The sequence below is a fragment of the Eubalaena glacialis genome, chromosome 14, assembly GCF_028564815.1.
Source record: "Eubalaena glacialis isolate mEubGla1 chromosome 14, mEubGla1.1.hap2.+ XY, whole genome shotgun sequence".
NCBI classification, from domain to species: domain Eukaryota; kingdom Metazoa; phylum Chordata; class Mammalia; order Artiodactyla; family Balaenidae; genus Eubalaena; species Eubalaena glacialis.
The window spans coordinates 92,465,442-92,491,216 of NC_083729.1; the positions used below are offsets into that span (position 1 = coordinate 92,465,442).

Here is a 25,775-nt window from a genome sequence, read left to right on the forward strand (position 1 = left end):
TTCTCAACTTCAACGTGAGCACGACCACCCGAGGAGTCTGGCAAAACGCAGATTCTGATCCGGGAGACACGGGCAGGGTGTGTGACTCTGCATTTCTAACAAGTGCCTGATGGTGATGAAGATGCTGTGGTTTTCATCTCAGGAGGACCATCCCCTGTCCTGTCCGACTGTCCAGTGCCAGGAAGGACAACTGCAGAGAATCCAGCCTGCTAAGCGTAGGGTCTAGACGGGCCCACATCACGCTCGCCTGGTCTAGCCAACCCCACTCCAATCTGGTTGTATCTGGACTCTGATTTCTTGATCAACCCTGGGAAGCAGACACCCCCCCAACCCGAGCCCCAGGAACCTGACCCTGTGACCAAGGGCACAGCCCGTAGACACCGGCAGCCCAGGGCTGGCTGAAAACGCACAGACTTCTCATGGCTTAAGAGCACGCCCTCTCGGGGGCCAGGCCCAGTGTCCACACCGCCTGCAACACCCCGCAGCCAGGCTGGCCAGAACTGCACATGGAACCTAAAACTCGCCACCAGATTCCACCAGAATCACACAAGCCCCGGTGTCGCTCTCCTGCTCCCTGAAATCCTGTGCTCGGCTCAGCTGGCGTCTGGAACCAGACAGGGGTCACCTGGGCAGAACTGCCGACCACAGTCACGTCTCGAGCACAGAGGACAGACGTACCATTTCTGCTCCACACAGGCCTTCTGTCACAAGGGCGCACAAAGCCGGCCCCCTCCCCGCACGCCTTCATCTTTCCGTCGCTTAGAATCGCACAACGGTGAGGCGCTCCTGAGCAAGATCTGCTTCTCATCCAGTTCAATCAGCGCGTACTCATTACCCACCGTCCAGGCAAGGCGTTACTAACCGACAGGTAAGCGCGGCCGCTCACACGCAGGAAGGCCTCTGTCCTACTTACCAACGAGGTTTTTAATTAGCTGAGCGAATTCCAGGATCGTATGTTCTTCCGGGTTCCCCTAAGGAAGAAAGGTCTCTGGTTAGAGGTGTAAGCGCAACGGCGACGCCACGCCCTCCCGTCCCACGCGCACGCCGTCCCCGACGCCGGGGGCTGGGCAGGGTCAGCAGACGCCCGCCTGTGTAGCGGCGCATCAGGGCGCTGCGTCCCCTGGCCCAGGTACGGGACGGTTTCCAGACGCAAAGGTACTGTAGGCTCGGTGTCGCTCTGCAGGAAAGCCTGGTTCTGCGAGCTTAGCTCTCCCAGGACACTCCTGCTTCCCACTGGGGGCGCCCTGCTCGCCCCCTCGGTAATGAAGACGCGTGAGCCTGGCCAGGAGTCCCAACGGACGCGAAGCACGCTCGCAGGGGGGGCCCTGGGCAGCCGGTGCGAGACACAGGATGTGGCTCTACGGCGGGCTTACTTTGGGGGCCTCTGAACGCCCCTCCGCCTCTTCCTGCCGCCCTACCTTCCAGCAGCCGCGGCCCAGCCCCTCCCCGAGCCTGCTCGTCCCGTCGGGAGAGAGCACCGTGAAGTCTGGCAACTGTACTTCCCAACACTCTTCATCCCCAATCTCCTGGTTTCGTCTGAGACCAAAGGTAAAAGAGGCAGGAAGGGACCCTAGGCGTAATTATGAGCACCCCGGGGCTACCGGCAGACACGCCCCTGAAACAAGACAGGTTTCTACAGGAGTCGGACACTCCAGCACGGCTCTGTGCCGAGGGGCAAGAAGGACGCGGCACTAACGCAGGGAGTGGCTGCTTGGGGCGACCACTGGTTAAGACGCACACTGGGAAGGGCGAGAAGTGAAAACACAGGATAAGGGCGGTGAAGGCTCAAGATGAAGTGAGGATCACGAGACACGGCTTATGGTATTTAACCGCCTGTTTCTTCGAAAATGCATGAAAACAGCGCTGGCTGGGTGCTTGCGGTCGCCGGTACCCATGAATTGGTCAAAGGTCCCACAGGGAGTGGACCTCTCCAGGGCCCGTCCTTCGCCATTGGTAGGAACTCCCGCCCAACCCAGGAGAAATGAACGTTCCAGAGCGTGCTTCAGACTGCTGGTCATGAAGAAAAGTACAAGGAACGGTTTGCGAGTGAAGTGCTTTCAAGAAATGAGCAGGCACGTCCACACCTGTGAGCTTAGCCCCTCCTAGGGAGGGGAGGGGGCCGAGGTGGTGAGAGGGGCGGGGCTCCCCCAATGCGGGGCGGGGGGGACGGGGGCTCGGGTCAGCTGCCATGGGCAGAAGCGGACCGTCTAGAATGACGGGCAGTCTACACTGGACACCTCACATTTTAAACAGGATGGAATGAAACCATTCAGGAGACAGTGACCAAAAGGGTCAGAGGGCTCTAGCCCAACCTGATCCCTGGAAGAGCTGGAGAGGAGACTGGGGAAGTCCTGGGGAAGCTGTCACATCACAGCAGCATAGACCAGCTCTGGGGGGTCCCCACGGAGAAGGCAGGCCCATGGGCAGGCACACAGAGGACGAGGTTTTACCTCTAAACAGAAGGAAAAACGTTCTGCCAGCGAGAACCGGCCAAGGACAGGACAAAATGCTCTGCAGAGAAACACATCCTCCAGCAACTAAGAGTGAGCGAGGCTGGAACACAGATCAGGCGGAACCAGTCCCGATCCCTCCCGGGAGCGTCTGGGCTGCAGGAAGCGAGGGAGGAAGCGGCACGAAGGGGGTCTGGGCGCTCACAGACATGACAATGAGGGAAACTCTCCTAGCCACTCCATCTTCTACAGCCCCAGAAAGCAAGCCTGATCGAGACCAACTGCACATTCAGTGATGGACAAAGGACACACAGAAAGTCACCTACAACCACCAGAGACTCCACGAATTTCTAGACCTGGCCCTTCCGGTGGACGGAGCGGGGTTAGTTTATCCCAGATCTTACTTCTCTGTGGACTCCTGTTTTGTTCTATTCCGTGTATCTTCCTCTAGTACTGGGCAAGCAACAGACAGGCACGTGCCCTAAGCGTGCTGACGGAGTGAGCGAAGCAGGAACCGGCCGGCTGGGGAGGGAGTGGGCGGAGGGAGGGACTCACCAGGTTGACGGGGCTGCTGACGTTGCTGTTCATGAGTGCCACGAGGCCGTTCACCAGGTCGCTGGAAGAGAGGGGCGGCTGCTCAGGTGCCCGCCGGGGCCCACAGGCGCCGAGCACCGGACACGAGCCGGCCACCTCCCCGAAGGAAACCACAACCCCCATGGGAGACTGGACGTCAAAATGAAACCCTGCACGTAAGAGGGCGCAGAGGATGCTCAAGCGTTTGCGGACGGGATGACGTGGCGTCTGGGATCTGCCTTCTGCGGGGGGGGGCCGGCACGTGGCTGAGCAGGACGGAAGCTCGGTGATGGGGATGAGTTCCCTGCTTTGTGTATTTCTGAAATCCTTCAGCAATTAAAAAATGAAAATAAAGTAGGCACACACCCAAAAAAAGATGGCGTTTATGCAAGTTTCGGAGGAAAGTCCATGTTTAACGGGAACCCAGGTAGTCGGCCCATATGGAAAAGCAGATGGTTTTTTAAAAAATAATGTCTCCTGCAATGAAAGAACTCCAGTATGTAAGTCTCATACTGGCAACTCACAGAGAAAGCCAGACAACCCTGAGTGTTGAAACCAGCTCCCTGGACCTCTGGCCCCTCACCTCCCCCCAGGAACCCCAGCAGCCGGATGGGACGGGCGGGGGCGTCTGGGTGATGCAGACGGATGGCGAGAGAGCGGGCCGTGAGGGTGACGGTCAAGAGGCAAACTTCCGCTTACCAAGGTTTGGTTCTTATTTTCAGAAACGTTAAAGGGTGGTTCTGTCAAAAAAAAGTGACTTCGTAAAAATGACACCTCGGTGCTACACGAGCACTTTACTAGGTCACTTTCACCAACTGTGCCTCACGAGGCTGTGAGGGCTCTGCTCCGGGGATGCAAATGCGGCCGCCTGCAACCCTCTCCCCTCCTCCGCCGTAACCAGCAAGGAGCAGGTTACTGTGCTAAACTTCCAAAAGAAAACCTCAGGTTTTGCTTTCCTTTTCACTGAAAAACAATTTGGGGGGGGGGGGGTAATTTAGCAAACAAATGATTTTCTGGGTTTTTGCTTACAGCCAATGGGCATTTTGTAGGAACACGCCTAAAGTCCGTTCTGCTCTCACGGATCAAGCACAGATGCAAAGAACCGCTGACTTTAGATGATTCCTCGCTTCTAGAAACTGGCAAAAAGTCCCTTCATCACTATGGCCGTTAACGACCACATCCCAACACGTCCTCTGACAGCACACATCTCTGCATATTTGGAAAAGACGTTAAAATGTGCCATTCAGTAGCATCCACAAACATTTTTAATGGGGGGGGGGTCCATATTAAGCTGGAAGGTGACGGACACTTATGTAATCATCCTGGGGGGAGGGGCATGCATCTTTTATGCAAAAAACTGGCAACTTTTAAGGCCCAAAGTGCACACATCACATCCATTTAACCTGAAGCTCTCTAAAAGTGTCATTTTGACAAAGTGACTTTTTAAGACAACACAGCAGGCCTCCGTGATGGGGTGAGGACGTAACCTGGCCACGAGAGCACCAAGCACGGTCATGCCAGGATGTCAGCGCACACGCCACCCAGACACCGCACTGTCACCCAGAAACGGTGCAACGCTGCCGCAGGGCAACTGTGGATTTTGGAAATGGGTAATTTAGTTCAGTAACTACAGATCCGAACGTTGTGCATTTTTAACTGTGAAGTAAAAGAGCCTCAGTTTCTACAAAATAGCTTCTTTAAAACAGCCCAGCATTGGTTAAGTTAACTCTCTCGGCCAAGCCTTGAACAATGGAGAGCGAAAGCCAGGAAAGCTCCTTCCCCGAGTCTGGTGAAGTCGGGGAGCCTCAGCACGTCAGAGCCCACTAACTCAAGATGTGAGACCAGCAGACGGCGCGGCCTCACGAAGAAAGGGTTTGCCCGAAGGGCCCCCAACACCACTTTTAGTGACACCACTCAGGTCCCTTCCAGGGTGCACCCTGGTGTCTGGGTCGGTGACGGGGAGCGTGGACCGCACAGGCAGGCCAGCGAGGCACGTCCTGTCGGGGATGGAGTGCAGCCCGTGCATCACTCGATGCTTAAAAGATTTTAATCACCAGCAAAGAACAAGCACCTGAGAGGCTACTTTAAATGAATTTTGTATCTGATGCCTTTGAAATAGTAAGAACGGGTTGTAACTGATGCCCCTTTCACTGCACAGTCTCTGGAATACTCCACGAGGTGGTACGGCTGGAGGAGTCTGGGGGCCTTGATGAGGCTGTTGGAGGAGATTCAACGTGACTGAGACGTCAAGACCCAACCCCACCTCGAGAAAGTGTGCAGACGGGGGCCGGGGGAGGGCTGGCGGGCTGGGCACATGTCACGATGAGAAGATGGTACCCTAGCGCAGGATCCCAGGAGCACGGTCCCCACACAGACACGGGCCGCAATCGCTTCCTTGCAGCGCACGGCTCCCGGGTTAAGTGCTCTGACATGAGAACAGGCCGGCTAGCTCCTGGCTGAATCCCTTCTTAGACTATTTGGGCAACAAAGTGGGCCAGTGACGTGATGGTCCCAGGCTTTTGCCCTGCTGGGCAAGATACTAACCGATGGGGAGAGAAAAACCACTGTTCATTATAAGACACTTACTCAGCTTTCTTTTGGACTAAATGTGAAAATTCACAAACACTTGCAGGGGAAAAAAAAAAATCTACAGTGGCTGTGTTTTTTTTTTCTTTTAAACCAGGCAAAAATCGTGTGGTTGCTCGGGCCGAGGTGGGGTGGGAGCCCCCCAAGACCTGCCACCACTTCGCCCGACAGCATCCCTGGGGTGGCCGCGGGCACCAGGGACAGCATTTTCTGATGGACAGGCAGTCCAGGGTATTTGTACTGAAAAGTGCAAGTATACGGTCCCAAGACATACAGCTAGATTTTCCAGTGACTGAGGACACCGCAAACCTGTGCAGAACTCACCATCACTGTGCCACGGGGGAAAATATTTCGGTAGATGTAACTGCTCACATGATGACTCTTCTCTCAGAACCCAAACTGCACTTTAAAACTTGCCACCAACCGAACTGGCCGACAAAAAACTAGACTGAGGAGCACTACCGGGAAAACGGTAACTATGACCGTGCGAGACTGTGCAACAAAGTTCTTAAAGGGCTTTTATCTGCATTTAGTTTGGGCACAGAATTTGTCAACACTAGGCCTCTTGACCTTCTTAATGATGACGACCTCGTCCACCCCAGAAGGCACGTCTAAAGGGTCTGATTGCGGCATCTGCAGGTGTGCTGGATGCCTGAGGCCATCACCTCACTGGCCTGAACTGCAGGCCCTGGGTGACCCTCGGGGCCGGCAGGTTGGCCGACAAGACACTAGGTGGCAGCAGGAGACCAGCCCATCCGACCTCTACTGGCAGAGAACCGGGAGCGGGGCGGGGCGGGGGGGGGGCGGCGGGGGGGGGCCGCCCACAGGAAGGGCAGAACTAACGTCAACCAGCTGCTTCACCGGAACGAACACAGCACAACGAGCAAGTGACCCAGACGCGACTGGACGGTCCTCACCCGCCTGGGGGTCTTACCTGACGTACTGGAAGGCCCTTGTCTGCGACCCGGATCCGTACACCTGAGGGGAGACCACACGGAGGGTCCCGGAACCGCGGACTACACGGGAGCCTTCAACCACCAGGGGCGTAGCCTGACCTCAGCCCTGACAACCCCAGGGTCCAGCCGTGCCAGGCCCTCCACCAGGCCCGGGGCCTCACCCAGGGGCACCCTGAGGCACCCTTGGACAGAGACACCTCTGGGCACAGTCATGGGTCAAGAGCACGGCGGGAGAGGCCTTTGCAGGCAGGCCCTGAGCCCGAGGCACCAGGGTGTCTGCAGCTCGGGGAGCAGGGTGACCTGAGCCCCATCCAGGGTCACGGCTCCCGTGTGTTCCCTCCACGCACCGCCCCCTCCCTCCCTCCCTCCAAGGGCAGTGGGGACTCCTGACTTCAGGGCAGGCACCCCCCCCACACACCCGATCGGACGCGCTCCGCCCGCGCCCGCCCACCCGCCACCCACCGTGAGCGGCTCCCCCTGCAGCGCCTGCAGGATGAAGTTGCTGACCACCCGGCCGTCGTTCATGTGCATTCGGGGTCCGAAGGTGTTGAAGATCCTGGCCACGCGCACCTCCACGCCTTCCTGCAACACAGAAGAGGGTGAGCCCTGCGGCCCCGGCGCCCCACAGATACCTCTGCTCTTCCTTCCAGACACAGGCGCTTTTCCGTCCTGATGAGATGCTGTGTTCCCTGTAATCAAATCTGGAGGCTGCAAGTTACACCAAACTCACATGAGCCCCGGTTCCCACCACCTTGAGGCCCCCGGCATGAAACGTGCTGCAGAAACCTGAGAGACAGTTAAAACAGTGCAAGGGGTAAATGATGGGTATACATTTTTTCCCCAGTAAATAAATATCTACTTTCTTAACTAGGACCATGCTATGCATCTCTTTCATCATCTCTTTCACATAATATTTTGTATAACTTTATCACTCAACAGAGATTTAAATGTTAGTGAATGTTTAATAGCTGATTTGAAGAAAAACAAGAGAGCACTTTGTCCTGGGAAAGGAGGGGCAGGTGAGCGTTCCGAAAGGGCTACGTTGTACCTACTACATCCCCAATCTGTTCTGCTGGAAAACTCATCCGTTCAGTGAAAAACCAAAGACAATCTGGCACCTGATACAGGCTATATATAGCTAAACAGCCTGGGAAGATGCCAACATACATTGTTTACAAAAACGGGTGTTCCAGACCTTCACAGACTTTCCCGCTTGTACTTTTAATGTTTCTATTTTTATTACGATAAACATCTCTTACTTTTGTAATTGGGGAAAGCATATTTTCAAACATGTAATCAAGGAAAGTATATTTTTTTAAACGCCAAAAGCCTTCTGCAAACTATCTTGTTTAATTATCAATTTCACAGACTACTTTGTCAGTGATAAAAAGTTAAATGTTTCTATCACACTCTGACTCAGCGGACTCTTACAGCAATCTATCACCCATCAGACAACAGATGTGCATTTCCCGGTGTCAGAGGGCTGGCGGGGTGGGCTTGAGCCCCAGGGCTCAGTGGCCAGGCCGCGCTGTCTGTCTCTCCTCGCCGGGAAAGCGGGAGAGGGCGGGGCTCGTGTACAAGTCAGCCTCAGCACAGGCCCGGTGATGACAGCTTAGCTGCTGTCGGGGTCCTGCTAGTCGGCACAGTTCTTTCCTGACTCTACGTATCAGAGCCAGTACAGGCTGGGAACCTGAGGGACCCGTAGCTGATGGGGCTGATTTAGCACAGAATTTCTCCACCATAAGTACGGCGAGTGAACGGCCATGGGCTGCGGCATCCCTAGGGCCCCACCAGGCCTCCCAGTGGCTGGAGCTGCCAGCCACCTCCGCCCACAGCGGCCTCATCTAGGTGTGCACGTGTGCCGACATGCAGTGGCTGGCAGGCGTGGATCCAGCGCCCAGTTAGCTTTCAGAAACCGGAGCTGCCACATCTCGGCTAAGCCCCAGCAATACGCCGTCAAGCCCTCCCATGGGCATTCAGACTCCTAGGACTAAGATGTGAGCTATAATTCCAGGTCCAGGAATAAACCAACCCTGTTCTCCTCTGAACTGACCAGGGAGCAGGTCAAACACGGGGGGCGGCGTAGGGAGGAGCAGAGACGCTGCTCTCACTAGAAAACAGCTCCCAAGTATCCACCTGCAGTTACTTGTTAAGACGACACAATCCGAAGTGAGTGAAGGTGGCTTTATTCCAAGGAGAGAGGAAAAGCTCAGCACATTCACAGCGGTCAGGCCGCGTGCCGGCCGGGCGCCTGGGGGGCCGTGCTTTGCTCCCCGCCCCCCTCCCCCAGGAGCGCTGGGCTCTGCACACATGAGCTGCAGCACAGAGGGACCTGCCTCTTGTGACCTGTCCGCCTGGGTCCGGGACCTCAGGGGACAGGCAGCTCCTCCCGACTATCACGTGCGGCTGACACGGGCTTCCCAGGAGCCCCGGCTCTCAAGCTCGTTCACACCCTCTCCGCTGTGCCAGGCCTGCCCTGAGGGAGGCGCCCAGGACACGTTCGCCTGCAGGGAGCAGGACACACAGAGAGCGGGAAGCCCGCAGAGACAGCAGGCCCCCAGGAGAAGGACACGCCATCCCTAAAGTAAGAGCGTCAGGCAGCCCCGAAGGCTGAACCACACGATTCCCCTCGGCCTCTCATAAACAGCTTCGTGGGGTCCGCTCCCCGCCTGGGGACGAGACCGAGGCCATTACGGAAGGCAGAGCTCAGCTGCTGAACGAGATGCCCGAAGGTGCGGAAGAGCTCCCGTTCGCGCTGGGTGGTGGCAGAGGGAGGCCACACAGGTTTGGGGACAGCGGGATGCCTGCCTGGCAATTGCCCTCAACGGTCCCGCCAGACCCTTAACATTCAGGCCACAGCGGTCACTAGGCCCGGGCCACGCCCAGGCTCAGCGCACGGCCAGCGGGGAGCGGGCACCAGAAACAGGCCTGCACTGGGGGTTCCAGGCCATGGGCTTAATTAGCCCCTTGGGGTGAACCCCGCTCACTGGACATTTGACGTCCTTTAGCTGGTTGCTGAACACTTTTGTTAACTAAGGTATAATACGCATACCAGGCATTTAATTTTAAGTATTCTGATCCCAGAAAATAAAACAAAACCATACCCTCAAGGCCCTGGACGAGAGGGTTTCTGAGTTTCCTTTCTTTCTGCTCTGCGGTCTGTGGTTTTAGGAATGGCGGCCTGTTTCGCAGACCCAGCCCCATGGGTGGGGCTCAGACCCCTGAGGGTCAGACGCAGGCGGGGCCACGAGCTCCAAAGCACACAAGCGCTGACCGCAGCCTTCTGGACAAGTCCGCACGTTTATGAAACCAGCACGTCCAAGGGCACGGACGAGCCCAACGTAACTTCTCTGACAAGTTCAAAGTGTTCCTGAAAGATGCGATGCCCTTTGATCCCAACTGGCAGCTCAACCCATCCCCCGGAAGAAGACTCAAGGGAGCCCCTCTTTATGTAAGAAACGTGCCCTGAAATGTACCTGCGATAGATTTTTCTGGGAAATCAAATTCTATTTTGAATACATTTTAGGATATTTAATTCACTACAACAAACCCAGAAGAGAATCCTTTAAAATCTTTTATAAAATGTGTATTCATCCCTGGATTTATCTTGTTTATATTCTCAATCCTTATATATTAGATTTATTCAGAGAAAGATATATCCACATACCATATGTGGTCTTTTCAATAAAATGATGATTTATACTTAAGAGGGGACATGCCTTTATGTATTAAAAAAAAATTTAAATTATTAAAATAATTAACTAAAAATAGGCCAAAGGCATTCTATTCCACCTGGTTCATCATTTTACCGGCCATTATTTTTTCATTTGCCTCCAGATAGCAAAAACTAACACCCAAAGTTTTGAAGCAGGAGAGCTGGAATACTGAAAATCAGTCGCTCTGCTGTTTGAACTCCAAAGATTGTCTGATCTGCCCCAGACCGGGCTGTGCCCAGAGGGGCCAGCCCAGTGTGGCAGGAGGGGCTCTGACTCACCCCCTGCCGCAGCTAATATAAAATCCCAAGTGAAAGAATTGCTCTATTTTTCCCTTCCGTTTATCTCTGAATGGGACCGCGGGTGGTAGTATTTTTTCCTTCTTGCTTATCTGTGTTTTCTTATTTTCTATCCTGGCAAAGCAACCTGCAGTAGAGAATCCCAACACCCCTCAGCTGCATGGTGTCTGGCCCTGCGGACAGAGAGAGAAGACGCCCACGGTTCCCGCCCCCAGCACGCCTCGGACAAACGAGGGACGGCGAGTGCAGGGGCGCTGCTTAGCCCCAGCTGTGGTCACAGTCTTGGGCCCACAGCCCCCCCTAGAAGGGCACACAGTACGTGCAACATGAATAACACGGCATGCGAGGTGTGAAGCTCACGCTGGGCCTTCTTCAAGGCCACTCAGAAGCGGGCGAGACCCCAGGGACCTCCACCCAGGCCCCGGCGCCCAGCCCTGCTGTCCTGCATCAGCCCGTTGGCCTTGCAGCCACCGGAACCAGACAGGACTCCGCCAGCCACAGGGCCAGAGGCACGGTCACTCCCGGACCTAAAGGCCAGCCAGCAGGAGTGGGGGAGGGACTGTGGGGAGAGCGGGACCCACACCTGCCTCCAAGGCCGCAGGGGCAGGCCTTCCACGGTGCATTTCCAGATGCCCGGACGGCACTGCTCACCTGGGCAGACGGGAGTCCTGGGGCAGGTGTGCTGAGCAGAACCCACAGGTTACACGGTGCTGCTGGCCTAGACCCGAGCTTCACAAAAGGTGCTGAGCCTGTGTCCGAAAGCAACCCTCAGCCCCGACACCGTGACGGGGAGCAGTCTGTGCACTGTCCCCAGTGAGAAGCCCACTGTCACCCTAACCACCAGGTGACTTCTGCACACAGGTGACATCATCTGCTGGGGCCCCTGCAGCAGAGGCATTCTGCAGCGGGCGACACCCTCCCGCCGGCCACCGCCGGCCGGCCGCACACGGGGCTCCTAGAGGATACCTTACGGGGAGCACCACCTATGCGAGCAGAAATGCAAACGCTGACAGTCCCCAGGTGTGGAGGGAGCTGTGATCCTGCGCTCACGGGGTGGACGGCGCTTACAGATCCCGGGTCAGCACGTGTGCAGTGGAACCCACACCCTGGGTCCTGGCATCCAGTCAGTGCTCAATAAATGTTGGCTACGCTGTTACTAAACACCATAGTTATCATGAGCTCATACCTTAAGGTAATACGAATACCTACAACATTATTAAGTTACACTACTCATCATTTAGTAAGAACTAAAAGTTCAATAAAAATGTCCTACTTGCCCACCAGCTTTACCTACACAAAAACTAAGAAATACACCCACAGACTGAAAGCAAAACAGCCGAGAACCCTATTGATTTATGTCCCCTCACACACTCGAGTTAGTTTTCTTAGGCACCAACATACACAGAGGTTGTTCTGTGTACCTGGGAGACCATCTTATTAAACTTTTGGGTCAAGATATTCTGGGCTCCAAAATGATATAGTTTGTCTTTTCTAAAACTGATTAAAATAAATGGATACTACAAGCCAACTGCCCAAAGTGGCTTAGAAAACAATCAGTTCTGCTCCTGGCCAAGAAATAAGGCAGAAAAACCTAAATAACAATACTTATCTCAGCACAAGATTATTTTGTGGGTCGTCAATATTGGTATTTCATCAAAAATATAAGAGAACAAAGTCTCTGCCAACTGCCCTCCAAAAAACAAACAAGGCGCTCAGTGCCCCCAGGCCAGCCATGAGCTCTCGGCACTGGGTACCCAGGCAGGGTCCCCCATCACACAAAGCCCGCGGCCAGCTGACCTCCGAGCTGCCCGGCAGGAGGAACCCCCGGCCTGAGAAGGCTGCTCCAGGATGGACACGTGCTCGTCTCTGAGTCCCAGAGTGTGGCCACCACGCCTCTGTCAGCAGCCTGTCCTGGAACCACCCCCGTCCACGGTTATTCACCTACACGTCCCTCCAAGGGCATGTCTGTGAGGGTCCCAGAGCTGGTCAAGCACAATGGATGGCCTGGCTGGGCCCCATCTGGACGTCTGATTGGCCCCTGCACAGCCCTCGGGCAGGCAGGACAGGGCCCTGTGACCGATGGGTCACGTCTCCGGAGTAGACAGTGGGGATCCAGGTGGGAACCCAGACCCCCGCCTCTCCGCTGTAGGCTCTACCTGCTCCAGCGTGGAGGTGAGCAAATCTGGAACTTGGAAAGATCCACAGGCAAGCCCCAGCACGGCCATGATTAAGGAAGCAGGGAATCAGAGTAAGTATAAATAACCATCCCTGAAGAGACCTATATTAAAGCCAGAATGAATTATACCCATTAGAAAACAGAATGAAAAGTAAAAAGAAAAGTAAAAAAAAAAAAAAAAAAAAAAATTCCACCGATTGGGAGGCTTTGGGAAAACAGAGGCTCTTATTAACTGCTGGTGGGTGATGAGGAATAAGGCTGACCCCAGTCACTCGAGGGTGTTCCAAACCTAAGGCTTCATCCCTGGAAATCATTTTTCAAAAAAGGAGACACATGGGGAAAGCTGCTGATGGCACCACTGATTTATGACAGTGGGAAACTGGGGAAACACCCACCCCCGGGCAGGGTCAGTCACGGCGCTTTATTCCAGCACAGTCCTGGTCTACAAAGCCGTGTCTACACCGCCAGCCCCAGAGCCGCATTGGATACCTGCTTCATGTAGGCATAGCACATGGTCTCGGCGACGCGCTTGCCTTCGTCGTAGCAGGCTCGGGGTCCTATGGGATTCACGTGGCCCCAGTAATCCTCGGTTTGAGGGTGGACTTCAGGGTCTGCGGTGGGGGGGAACAATAAAGAAGTGCTTTCAGAGTCTCCCTTTGTTCCTGTTCATAGACTTTACGAACAATGGATACTGACGGTGCAAAAGGGAGCTTGGGAAAGACCAAGGTGAACATCTCACCTGGAGAGACACCTACCAGAGGAGCACCTTCAGCGCCCCTCGGTCCACCTCTAACTAGTCCAGAGGGATGCGCTATTCTGACCGCTCGTATCAGTGATGAGAGTTTTTACAGGAAAAAAATTAATTCAAAGAACTAAGTCTCTCAGTTTTAAGTCTCCCCCCTCCCGTAAACTGTTCTTCACTTTTAGATTACTATACAGACTAAATTAAACATCTATGTGAAAAGACATAGGGTCCAATTTCACATTTATAAAACACAGAATTTTATAAAGCATGGACTTACTGAAAATATTTTAAGAGCCTCTCTCTGGAACACAATGGCTTTCACCTGTGCTGTCACCAGACCCACCTGACAGCCTCAGTGACACACCTGAAGACCTGGTCGGCCCTGGTCCTCTAAGCACAAGCATGCAATGCAAAGAGCTCTTTCCCCAGCACGCATTGTGTACTTCCCAACGCCTGTTTTTTTGGTGTGTAAATCAATCACACTTTAAGATGTACCAGAGGAGTGGACTATTTAAAGAAACCTAGTCACAAATTATTATTTTTAAAAATATTATCTTGACTTTTTTTTTCTTTATTTTTGGCTGCGTTGGGTCTTCGTTGCTGCGTACAGGCTTTCTCTGGTTGTGGCAAGCGGGGGTTACTCTTCGTTGCGGTGCGCGGGCTTCTCATTGTGGTGGCTTCTCTTGTTGCAGAGCACGGACTCTAGGCGCGCGGGCTTCAGTAGTTGTGGCATGTGAGCTCAGTAGTGGTGGCACGTGAGCTCAGCAGTTGTGGCACGTGGGCTCAGTAGTCGTGGCTCACGGGTTGTAGAGCGCAGGCTCAGTAGTTGTGGTGCACGGGCTTAGTTGCTCCACGGCATGTGGGATCTTCCCGGACCAGGGCTCGAACCCGCGTCCCCTGCACTGGCAGGCGGATTCCTAACCACTGCGCCACCAGGTAAGTCCCTAGTCACAAATTCTTTTTTAATACAAGTGCATTTTTGGAATCAATTAATACCTGATTTATCCGGTACAGCAGGAATTTTACACAACTATGCTATAAAATGCATAAATCTCTGCCAAGAAACCTGGATAAGGTTCACAAGCCCCACATTACAATTCCTTTCTGCTTATGTCGGAGCTGAAGCTCGTGGGCATGACGGGACGTGAGCCGGGACAGGACGGGACCCAGACCTCTACAGTTGCCGCTGTGCTTAAAGTTCCCTGAGAAGGAGAACAGCTCAGAGGCAAACAGGCCCCGAGAGAAGAAAACCAGCGACGGGACTTCACATGGATGTGCTGATGACGCGAGACCTCTTCGGGGATTTCTGTCGAGGGCTGGGCAAGCTGGACTCCCAGAGAGAGACCCTGAACGTGGCAAAGGACCAGAAAGAGAAGAGTGGGCACAGGCACCACCCCTCGACTGGTACCGTCCAGGCGGACAAGCCTGCGGCTCACGACACACAAAACCACCTTGCTACGACAGAAGCGAGGGTGCAGAGGGACACCTCGTCTGGACTCTGTGTCCCCTGTTCAGCATCGGGGAGGCTGGCAGACCAGGAACGGAACCCACAGGAGGTGGGTGCCTGCAGCCCGGGGCAGGGGGGCCTCCGTGAGTTACCCTGACGTCACTCACAAGCCCTGAAGACCGCGAGCTGCCGTCAGAGATGCAAAGCTGAGTGGGGGGGGGTCGGGGGAGGGCGTGGGAAAGGCATCAGGGGCCTGGACGGGTGCCGTCAGCGCTCTGAGACGGTGACAAGGATGCAGCCCCGACGGCGTTGGCACCGATGCTGCTGGGACACGTGACGCAATGGGCCGCCCGGTGCCACTCGGGGACCCTCTGGGCCTCTGCAGAGTCTGGAAGTGGGGAGCACGGGGACGGGGAAGAAAGGTCCCCCTGCCTGCCCCGCTCCCAGAGCCGAGGGGGAGCAGGTGGGAGGGGGCGGTGGGTGCTTTGCCTTCCCACGGGCGTGGCAAAGAGCAAAATTGCATCAGTAGAATTGCTGCCTCTATGGGTTTTTCCATCTGGTTCCCTTATTATTATTATTTTTTAAAAAGTCATCTCTTCCCATGTTGCCTTCTCACTTCCTTTCCGCGACAGTAACGCAAGGAGAAAATTGCATCGCATTAGCATCTGGCTTCTGCTGCGTCAACTAAGCAGTTCTCCAGAACCCTGTGCCCAGCTGGCGGGGCCGAGCAGGAAGCCCCATGAGTGGACGGGTGGCCCTCAGCCCTCTCCGGACGCTCACTTCCTCAAGGCCTGTGGAGGGCAAAGCAGGCGCCTGAGTTTTCTGGCTCCACCTACTTAAGACTCTTCCAGAACCCATCCTCCTACAGGTGAGGCAACCAGCACACGTCTCCCCACCGAGCAGGCTCTAAAGCCGACCCCTGAGCTCCCGGCGGGGTTGGGGGGACCCTGCTCTCACTGGAGCAAATGCTCCAGCTAAACTGGCAAAGTACCCAGGGATCTGACTTCTAGGGCACCTGTGGAGCAAAGACACTCTTGTGGATTGGTAAGTGGTGGGTGCTCGCGGGCAAAGTGACACGACACCGTCCTCAGGGGGTGGTCGTTCAGCAGGAGAGAAAGGCTCGCCCCAGCCGGAGGAGGGAGCCCCTTGCTGCCATCTGCTGGAGAGCAAGAGCCAGCCGGGCCTTCCTGGAAATGGAGTGCAGACTCACTGGTCCCTTCTCCGCCTGAGATGGGATGCAACCGTCCAGGGGGCCGGAGCGACACCCACTCACCTCCATACACCTCCGAGGTGGAGGCCAGGAGCAGGCGGGCTCCGACTCGCTTTGCCAGCCCTGCAGAGAGACACACACCAGGACACCGTCACCTTCAGGGAGCAAGGAAAACATGCGTGCACACGCTCATTTCCATAGCCAATTTAAGCAATTTTTTAGTATTAACTGTATCTGATCATCCATGCATCTTCCGTTACCCACTCTTATTGCATCTACTTTGGAACCAAAATTAAAATAGTAAGGAAAGGAAGCACGAATGAACCTCCAGAAGCACAGTATTTAGCTGGACACTTGTGACTGTAAGCAGGGCCAAATGCAGAGTCTGTGGGTTTGTTGTAAGTCATGACTTCAGTAGTTTCATAAAGATTCCTTGGCCTGAACGTACCACCCGGTATTTCATCAGGTAACTCCACCCCACCCCCGCAGGGAGAAGGCAAGGCCCCGCGAACCTTAGCCCCCCGCACTGTCCCCCTCAATGGTCGGCCACCTGCCCCTGCTCCCCACATGCCCCAGGCATCTCCCACTGCCCCCGAGCCCGTCTCCTGTCCGGGCACCTCCGCCCCGCAACCTCCCTCCTTTGAGGTCCGGCTTCCAGGGCATCTTCTCCAGAGCAACTGGCCACATCCTCGTGCTGCTCTGAACCCTTCCCGGGTTCGCCCCACTCCATGCAGAACGGACTAGAGCATCGTCACCTGCAGTGCTCAGGTAAGTCCTCCAGATGCTCCCACAGTCCCAACACAGCAGGCCCTGCCCCAGAGAAACCCACCGCCTGCACTCAACCCCCTGCTTCCCAAACGACTCCCCCACAGAGCCTCTGTGCACAGACGCCACAGGATGAAGGGCCGGCTGTGCCACTTGCCGGGCGCTGCTCAGGGCAGAGGGCCAACTTGGGCCGTCAGGTGCACCGGAGGGAGAGGCTCAGGGCGCATGCCGGCTGTGGGCATCCCGGGGGTGTCGGGGGGTCGAGACAGAAGGGTTCCAGCGTGAGTGTATAGGAGCATCTGGCGGAGCCCTGAGGATGCACAGCAAGAACAGAGAATAGTGCTGGTGAAGGTGCAGACGCCACGACGAGCTCGAGGAAGACAACGGCAAAAGGGCTGAAGCTGAAGTGGAATCTACAGGCTCACGGCACTGCAGGCCCACCTCCCGTGTTCCCACCCCACAGACGCCGGCCAGGTGGACCCCGCCAGACCCACTGCTGCACAGGGACGGTGGGAGTCACGAAGGATCCTGAGGTCTTTTTTTTTTTTTTAATTAAACTTCCAATGTAGAAAAGCGTAGGTTCAAATGCAGTTGTTACAAGTAATCCAGACAGACGCCCTTCGCCCGGCTTCCCCAACGGTAACAATGTGCAAGAGCAGCACATCATCACAGCCAGGATACTGACAGGGATACAGTCACAGAACACCCCGCACCACGCAGCCCCCTCCTGGGGCGAGGCCGGTGTTTGCACTGAAACTGGACAAGGTTTCACCAAGACGCAGCCACGCTCAGGGCCGGCAGGGGGTGACGCCGCAGAGGGAGGGCCCCCCAGGCTCAGAGCACCCGCCCCGAGTGTGGAAGAGCTAGTGACACTGCACCCAGCTCAGAAAACCAAGTCCCACTGGGGCTCCTTCCAGCCTGGCCATTGTCCCCCTGCAGCCTTTGTCCATGTCGCCCCTGGAAGACCCTTCCCCACACCCGCTTCAGTCCTCTAGGCCGCCTTCACTCGTGGTTCCAGCCCCAGCCCGAGCCTCCCCCCCGGAGCTCTAAGGGCACTTCAGGGCGCCTGCTCTGGGAACCTGTCCGTCCCCCATGGTCGCCAAGCCCGAGTGTAATCCTCATCTGAGCGCCCCCAGTGGATGGGACGGGTGGGAGGCAAGTCGTCTTTCTAAACAACTCCGTGCGCATGAGGCTGTTCCCGCACTGCCTCTGGCTCTGTGTGGAGGAAGGGCTGGGCGGCTGGAGAGAGGGGGCAGGCGCTTGCAGTGCCGAGAACGGGGCATCTCACCAGGCGCGCCCGGCGCCTGTGAGCAGGGTCGGGCTCTGTTCTGTCTGCAGGCCAACGCCCTCTCTGGGTCAGAGGAATCACCCTTCACTTCCTGCACAGCCTGCTCCCCCGAGGGCTTAGTGTAAGAGACGGAGCGCCCAGCCCCACCGCCCTTCACGCCTGTCTCCCAGCTTCGCTCAAACTAAAATGCAGCGCTATTTCCCAAACCCATTTATGGAACCTGTCTTAAATGTTCCATAATTAAATCCACTTTTTACTTGACATTTAAAGAAGTGGTTCCTCTCTTCCACTTTGCACCTAACCAAAAGCCCTGGTTTTCTAAACCTGTGGGAACTGAAGCGCCTGATTTCAACCATCCACATGCACACGGCCCAGACTCTGGGTCTCAGGCCAGCTGTCTGTGGACTCACACGTGCGGCCACCTGGGACGGTGTTCACGCTCTCATCTCCCACTTCCAGGGCGAGTCCTGCGGTCAGTCCAGAGCCAAGAGCTCAGTTTCCACCACCCCATGAGGGGCGCTCTCCCCATCCTCCCAGGGGCACCACCCAAACCGCGTGGGCTCAGTCCACCCACCCCATCTCAGATCAGAGCCGCCGAGGTACACATGCCACGAGTCCCGGAAAGCACAGGAGGGGAGGTCGGCCGCTCGGGGGCCAGGGGATGTCACTACCGACCCCCATGACAAGTTCTGATGGCAAATCAAGTCACACCAAGGGCATGGACGGAGACGGGGGGTGTGGGGCGCCGGCCGAAGACCAAGATCAAACTGAAACAGAGCAGTCAGTGACCGACGCTGGACCAAGACAGCCCGACAGCAGCTGCAGAATAAGGGAGGCCGACTCACCCAGCATGTTGAGGGTGCCGATGGTGTTGGTCTTCAGCGTCTTGATGGGGTTGTACATGTAGTTGGGGGGCGAGGCTGGAGAGGCCAGGTGGTAGATCTGGTCCACTGTGGGGGGCAAAACCACGCCTGTTACGTCCACGGAAAACACTGAACACCTGAACCCCTAAGAATCAGACCGTATCATACAGGTGTTCGTGTGTCTTCCGCTGAAATTCTAGTTGTCACGTTTCCTTCTTCCTACAAACTAGTTTACATTTGCGATGGGAAGAACTTTAAACAAAAATAGAAAGTCTCATTAATCTGGAACAAAAACGTGCCGGCCCCTGACGCGGCCTGTTCTCCTCTAATCAGAAACGGTCTGATTACCAAGCTGATTGCTTTCTGAGAAGATCTGTCCCAGATAAAGCATTCAAATCGGAAGGCAGACTGATTCTTCAGACAGAGTTAAGCATGAATATTAAAATAAACAACATTTTAAATTTATAAAACAAAGCTGACACAAAGGGCACAAAAGTGCGGGAGAAGAGAGCCTTCTGCTCTGTTTTTATTTATCCTGCGTATAAACAACAGACCCAGAGGTGACAGTAGGAGGGTGGTTTTTAAGGCCACGAACGGCGAAATGTCTGGATTCCGCACGACCTGAGGAATGTCACCACCTGCGACCCTCACTCTCCAGGGTCAGGCGACCCCTGCCCCACAGCAGAGGCCAGCAGGGCCGTGTCCCCTGGGGGAGCCATCCCTGCAGACACACCGTCTGTGAAGCCACCCACTGCACTACCGTCAAGGGAAACCACCCCCGCCGAGGCCAGCCGGGGGACGGGGTCCGAGACACCACTGCCAGTGGGACCCTCCCTCCCACACGGCTCGGCCCCGACATGAGCGCCTGCAGGGACCCTGCCCCTCCACCCCTTGTCCCCTTGCCCCCCCATCCTCTTCCCAGCCAGGACCACTGCTGTCCTTTGAGGTCAGGGCACCTCAGAGGCCAGGTTTCAGAGATGATGGGTGGAACAGGCAAACTTGAAAAAAAAGGTCCCCATGATGAATTCTGCAGTATGACGTTCTCAGAGAGCAGCCCCCGTCCAAACAGTGCCCAACCTGCCCACATCACACACCCCTTGTCCCCCTGAAAGTCTTCTGTCACCCCCAGGGCGGCGTGGGCATCACTGCAGTGCCGTCTGGGACCCAGGGCTGTTTCCCGACACATCCACCCCAGGGTGAGCAGCGGATGATGCTTTCTCATCCTCAGACCAGGAGAGCCTGGTATTCTAGGCAGGGGGCTTGGTCCCACTCAACTCACCCCAATGATCACGGTCTTTCAAGCCCTAGGGCGTCTGGGGAACGGAGGACACGTGAGCCACCAGGACCCGGACGGTTCTGTGCACACGGCGTCTTTAGAAAGGGGTTCTAGGTGAAGACAGACTCATGGTATAACCTGGTAACTACGGTTTTTCCTATACCAGGACCATACACCGAGGGAGGCAAGAACTACGTGTGCAAGGCTGCAGGTCCTGTCTTCTGGGTGTTTATTGATGTGGCTTCTTGCTTTGCTAAGAGCTTTCCAGCAAACTCCTGATGGGATTTTTATTTTTTAAAGTCTTCTTATTTTAAAAACAATACTCTGCAACATCATCTCCATGAAAATCTCTTCTCAACAGCATTTTTTTTGCAGAAACAGAAAAAAATTCATATGGAATCTCAAGAGTCAAAATAACCAAAACAATTTTGAAAAAAAAAAAAGTTGGAGGACTCCCATTTCCTGATTTCAAAACATATTACAGAGCTACAGTAACAAAACAGTGTGTTACTGGCATCAAGACATAAAGACCAATGGAACAGAATAGACAGCCCACAAACAAACCCTTCTGTGTATGATCACACAATCTCTGACAAGGGTGCTGAACCACTCAATGGAGAAATGACAGTCTCTTTAGCAAACGGTGTTGGGAAAACTAGATATCCACATGCAAAAGAATGAGACTGGACCCTTATCTTACACCGCACACAAAAATCAACTCAAAATGGATTAAGAACCTAAGTATAAGACCTAAAGTAATAAAACTCCTAGAAGAAAACATAGCGGGAAAGCTGCATGACACTGAATTTGGCAAAGATTTCTTGGATGTGACACCAAAAGCAAAGGCAACAAATGCAAAAACAGACAAATGAGACTACATCAAACTTAACTTTTCTGCCAAGATCAAAGGACACGATCAACAAAGCAAAAATGCAACCTACAGAATAGGAGAAAATACTTGCAAATCACATATGTGATAAGCTAATATCCAGAATATATAAAGAACTCCTACAAATGAACAAAAAATAAATAACCAAATTAAAAAATGGCAAAGCACTGAATATACAGTTCTCCAAAGATGATATACAAATGGCCAACAAGCGTATGAAAAAATGCTCAATGTCACTTATCAGAAACATGCAAATCAAAACCACAATGGGTATTACCTCACACCCATCAGATGACTACTTCAAAAAAACAAAACAGGAACAGAAAGTAACAAACGTTGTTGTCAAGGATGTGGAGAAATTGGAACCCTTGTGCGCTGCCGGTGGGAACGTAAATGCTGCAGCCGCTGTGGAAGACAGTATGACATTTCCTCAAAATATTAAAAATAGAATTAACATATGATAAGACATTCCGCTTCTGGGTATATAGCCAAAGGAATTAAAAAGCAGAGTCTCAAAGAGATATTTGCACACCCATGTTCACGACAGCATCATTCACAATAGCCAAGACATGGAAGCCACCCAAGTGTCCACAGGCAGATGGACCAATAAACAAAATGAGGTAAATCCAAACAGTGGAATATTATTCAGTCTTAAAGTGGAAGAAAATTCTGACACATGTTACAGGACAAATGAACTTTAAGGACATTACTCCAAGTGAAATAAGCCAGTCACAAAAAGACAAATGCTCTATGATTCTATTATGCACATGAGGTCCCTAGAGCAGTGAGATTCACAGAGACAGCAAGTACCAACAATTTGCCGGGGGCTGGGGGAGGGGCTTACTGTTTGGTGGGTACAGGGTTTCACTTTTGCAAGATGAAAAAGTTCTGGAGGTCTAGTTCACAACAACATACTTCACACTGCTGGTTAGTGCACTTAAACATGGTGACGTGGCAAAAAAAGAAAAAGAGGCTTAGGAGCAGTGAAAGCAAATGCAAAAAAGAGGATCAGTGCCTTTACCAAAGCAGAGGTGGAAATGAGTAGTTTCGGTCTGTGCATTTGTTCCCCTACCTTTCTACCTGCCCCCCGCCAGCCTGCAGAGGGTTCTCCTCAGTCCTCGCTCTGCAATCAGAGCCCCCCCAGGGAAGCTTCTGAATAAAAGGTGCCCGCATCCCTGGCATCCTGCCACAGACACTCCAGGTGGGGAGACTCTGGACCTTTACTTACATGTGTATATTTATGTATTTTGTAAAACCACGTTTTAAAACTACTGGGTTGATTTAAAAATGGAACCCATGCTGTTCAAAGAATAATCCTTTTTCAAGAAACTAAAAAAACACAAAACCTTTTAAAATGGTTTACAGTCTGTCGATATGGGAATTCATTGAAGGGGTCGATCTAATTAAGAGGAAAATCCTGTGACTGCTTTCTGACCCCCAGAAGTTCTTCGGAGTTGACACACAGATAAAAGTAAAAAAAAAAAAAGAACAGAAGTTCTATGCAAATTGTAAATTAACAAGATAGTTCTCACAGAACCCCATCAACCTCAGCTGACTGACAGCTCCGTAGGTAAGAGGCTGGATCAGCTCCCGCCCGCCTGCTATGAGGCCTGGGGGCTGCATGCAGTGGGCCCCAGCAGCCCAGGGACACGTCATCACTCCCCGCCGCTGCCCGAGCGAGCAAGTGGGGCTGCGCTGGGCTCCAGATGGGCCTACAGAGCGAAGACCACGGCATGGGGCCTGCTCAGCATCCCTCCCGGTTCACAGGCCCCCAGCAGGGCTGCAGACGACGTCAGTCGAGGCGTACGGGCTGCGACCTCCTGGCACAAATCATTCACCACTGGTTTCACACTTGAGGCGACGACATAGACAGTGAAAAAAAAAAGGAAACGGCATCAAAAACAGAGGAAAAAGGGCCACTTCGAGAGCGAAGTTCAAACGCCAGCCTCCGCGCGTGCGCCCTCGTCCTCACCCACGCCAGCGCGATCCACGCGTCAGGGCGCGCGTGCGGTCAGCACCTCACATGTCACCGCTGGCGGCCTGGACCTCGGGTTCCCAATCCCTCCTCCTGCCTCAGCGAGGGCTCCACACACGTCCTTCCTCACGGTTTATCCGCACACGGCCCCGCTCTCTGCAGGACGGCAGCTTAGAGCACGTGCAAATGTAGATTCCCGGGCAGACCCCGGAAACCTGCAACTGGAAACATCCCCTGCACGGCGGGGCTGACGTGGGAGCAGTGCTCAGCGGGGTCGGCCAGTGTCGAGATGGGCTGCACACTGGGGACTTATTTCATCCGAAGGCCGTTCCATCTGGTTTGTCGTGTTTTCCATCATCTGACAGCTTAGCCCAGCGGCTGTCCCCACCCACCGCAGCTGGAAGGACTAAGACACGCCCTGCAAGACCATTCCTTGCATTGATTTAAGCAGCGCCTCTTTCCTACGAGGCTGTCCTGCCTGCAACAGTAAGGACAGCAGCTCCAGCGCCCGTCCCAGGAGGACACAGCACCAGTCCCTGACAGAGTCTTCTGGAAGGAATTACGAGGAGGAGAGCGGGGCAACTTCAGAACAAGCGTAAATGATCAGCCACGAGAGGTGCTCGGAAAATACGAAGAAACGTTAACAACAGAGCAGCAGGGTGAGCCCTCACAGCCCAGGAAAAAAGCCCTCAAAGCCTGCCAACTGCACAGCACAAACTGCACCAAATATGAGCGTGACGTTCAAGCATCCCAGCTGGGGGAGGAAGAACGCACGGCCATTCGTGCTGGCCGTCGGCCGCGAAGTGACCCTCCGGAGGCCCTGTCCCATTTACAAGGCTGAGTGCAGGAACCACAGCTGGGAAAAGAGGAACCTTGAGAAATGAGTCTGAAAGAGCTCAAATTAATGAGAGACTAAACAGAAAAGCAAAGGCGTGTTCTCCTTTTTCACATAATTTCCTTAAGTAGGTTCAAAGCAGCATCCTGGCAGGTCTGGGCATGTTATTTTTATGTTGGGGAGAGGATGGGCCCGGGGTGGGGTGGCCACAGCACACTGGCCCCCCCCCCCTGTGAATTCTGATACAGAAAGATCACCAGGATACAAAAAGCAGAAATCAACAAGATTCAGAGCAATATAGAAATTGCTTTCTCTACCCACAGGGGAGAATTATGAATACCTAGATGTGTTAACTGGGTCACATAAACTGCAGATGAACAAAGAAATGCTAAGAGCAGTTTCCTGAAGGTGAGTTGGGACCTGGGAAGACTGAAGACAGAGGCAAGAGAAAGACTTTTTACGGAATATCTTTTTAATTTTTTTAAAAATAATTGAACCATATAATTATGCTGCCTATTAAGCATATGTTTAATCTAAAAAAGATCACATTTAAAGAAATGATTGGATGTTAACAAGAACAGAGTATTTCTGGGTATTCCTCCTCTAAAATTCTCTTCTTTTTTATCCTTTTCCAAATTTTCTGTAGCATGCATGTATAACTTTTATCAGGAAACAATCGTCTTTTGAAAAGAGAGAAAAAAATTAAGATTCTCTTCCATGTTATTCTTTATCAAATACATAAACACAAAACCCAGTTCTTTCATTTAGTTCACAGTATTTTTAAATTTCTCTTGAGATTTCTTCTTTGACTCGTGTTATTTAGAAGTATGTTGTTTAATCTCCAAATACTTTGTGGTTTTCCATCTGTCTTTCTGTTATTGATTTCTAGTTTAATTCCATTGTGATCTGAAAGTACACTTATATAATTTCTATTCAATTGTTTTCTACTCTAGTAACAAACTTAAAAGGTTGTCAAGGTGTACTTTCTGGGCCAGAATGTGGTCAATCTTGGTAGACGCTCCATGTAGCTTGAGAAGAACGTGTTCTCTGTTGTTGGATGAACTAGTCTGTACACGTCCATCACAAGCTGTTGATCAACGGTGTTGCGAGAAGCCATGTCCTCACTGATCTTCTGCCTGCTGGACCCGTCCATTCTGACGGGCGTGTACAAGTCCCCAGCTATGACGGTGGTTCATCCCCTCCTCCGTTCATTCCATCAGTTCCGAGCTCTGTGAAGTGCATATACAGGGAGGACCGTGACGTCCTCCTGGAGAACTGACCCTACGTCAGGATGTGCTGGCTTTACCGTGGTAACTCGCCTTGCTCTGCGGTCCAGTTGGTCTGAAGTGAAGACAGCGACCCCAGCTATCTTCTGATCCGTGTCAGCATGCTTCACCTCTCTCCATCCCTTTAATCTATCTGTATCTTTATATACAGTGTGGGTTTCCTGCAGAAAACAGAGAGTTGGGTCTTGTTGTTTTTTAACCTCTATGACGATCTGTTTTTCAACTGGCGTATTTAGAGCATTCATATTTAAAGTGATTATCAATAGACCTGGATTAATATCTACTATATTTCTAGCTATTTTCTACTCATTTCCTTGTCCTTGTCTTCCACTCCTCTTCTGCCTTCTCTCGTTTTATCTGAGCATTGCATATGATTCCGTTTTCTCTCATCTTTTGGCATATCAATTATACCTTTTAAAAAATCCCTTTAGTAGTTGTCCTAT

General features: G+C 53.4%; 1 protein-coding gene across 2 annotated transcripts in view; it reads right to left on the reverse strand.

Moving 5' to 3' along the window:
- Positions 1–25,775, reverse strand: part of UXS1 (UDP-glucuronate decarboxylase 1) — a 79,625-nt gene that overhangs the window by 2,553 nt on the left and 51,297 nt on the right. For both annotated transcript variants that reach the window (XM_061168730.1, XM_061168729.1), the window contains exons 7-13: positions 19,054–19,158; positions 16,219–16,278; positions 13,243–13,364; positions 7,028–7,147; positions 6,544–6,587; positions 3,006–3,066; positions 914–971 (exon numbers count right to left, since the gene is read on the reverse strand). In XM_061168730.1, coding sequence (XP_061024713.1) covers positions 914–971; positions 3,006–3,066; positions 6,544–6,587; positions 7,028–7,147; positions 13,243–13,364; positions 16,219–16,278; positions 19,054–19,158 — 570 coding nt within the window. The remainder of the gene's footprint in view (positions 1–913; positions 972–3,005; positions 3,067–6,543; positions 6,588–7,027; positions 7,148–13,242; positions 13,365–16,218; positions 16,279–19,053; positions 19,159–25,775) is intronic.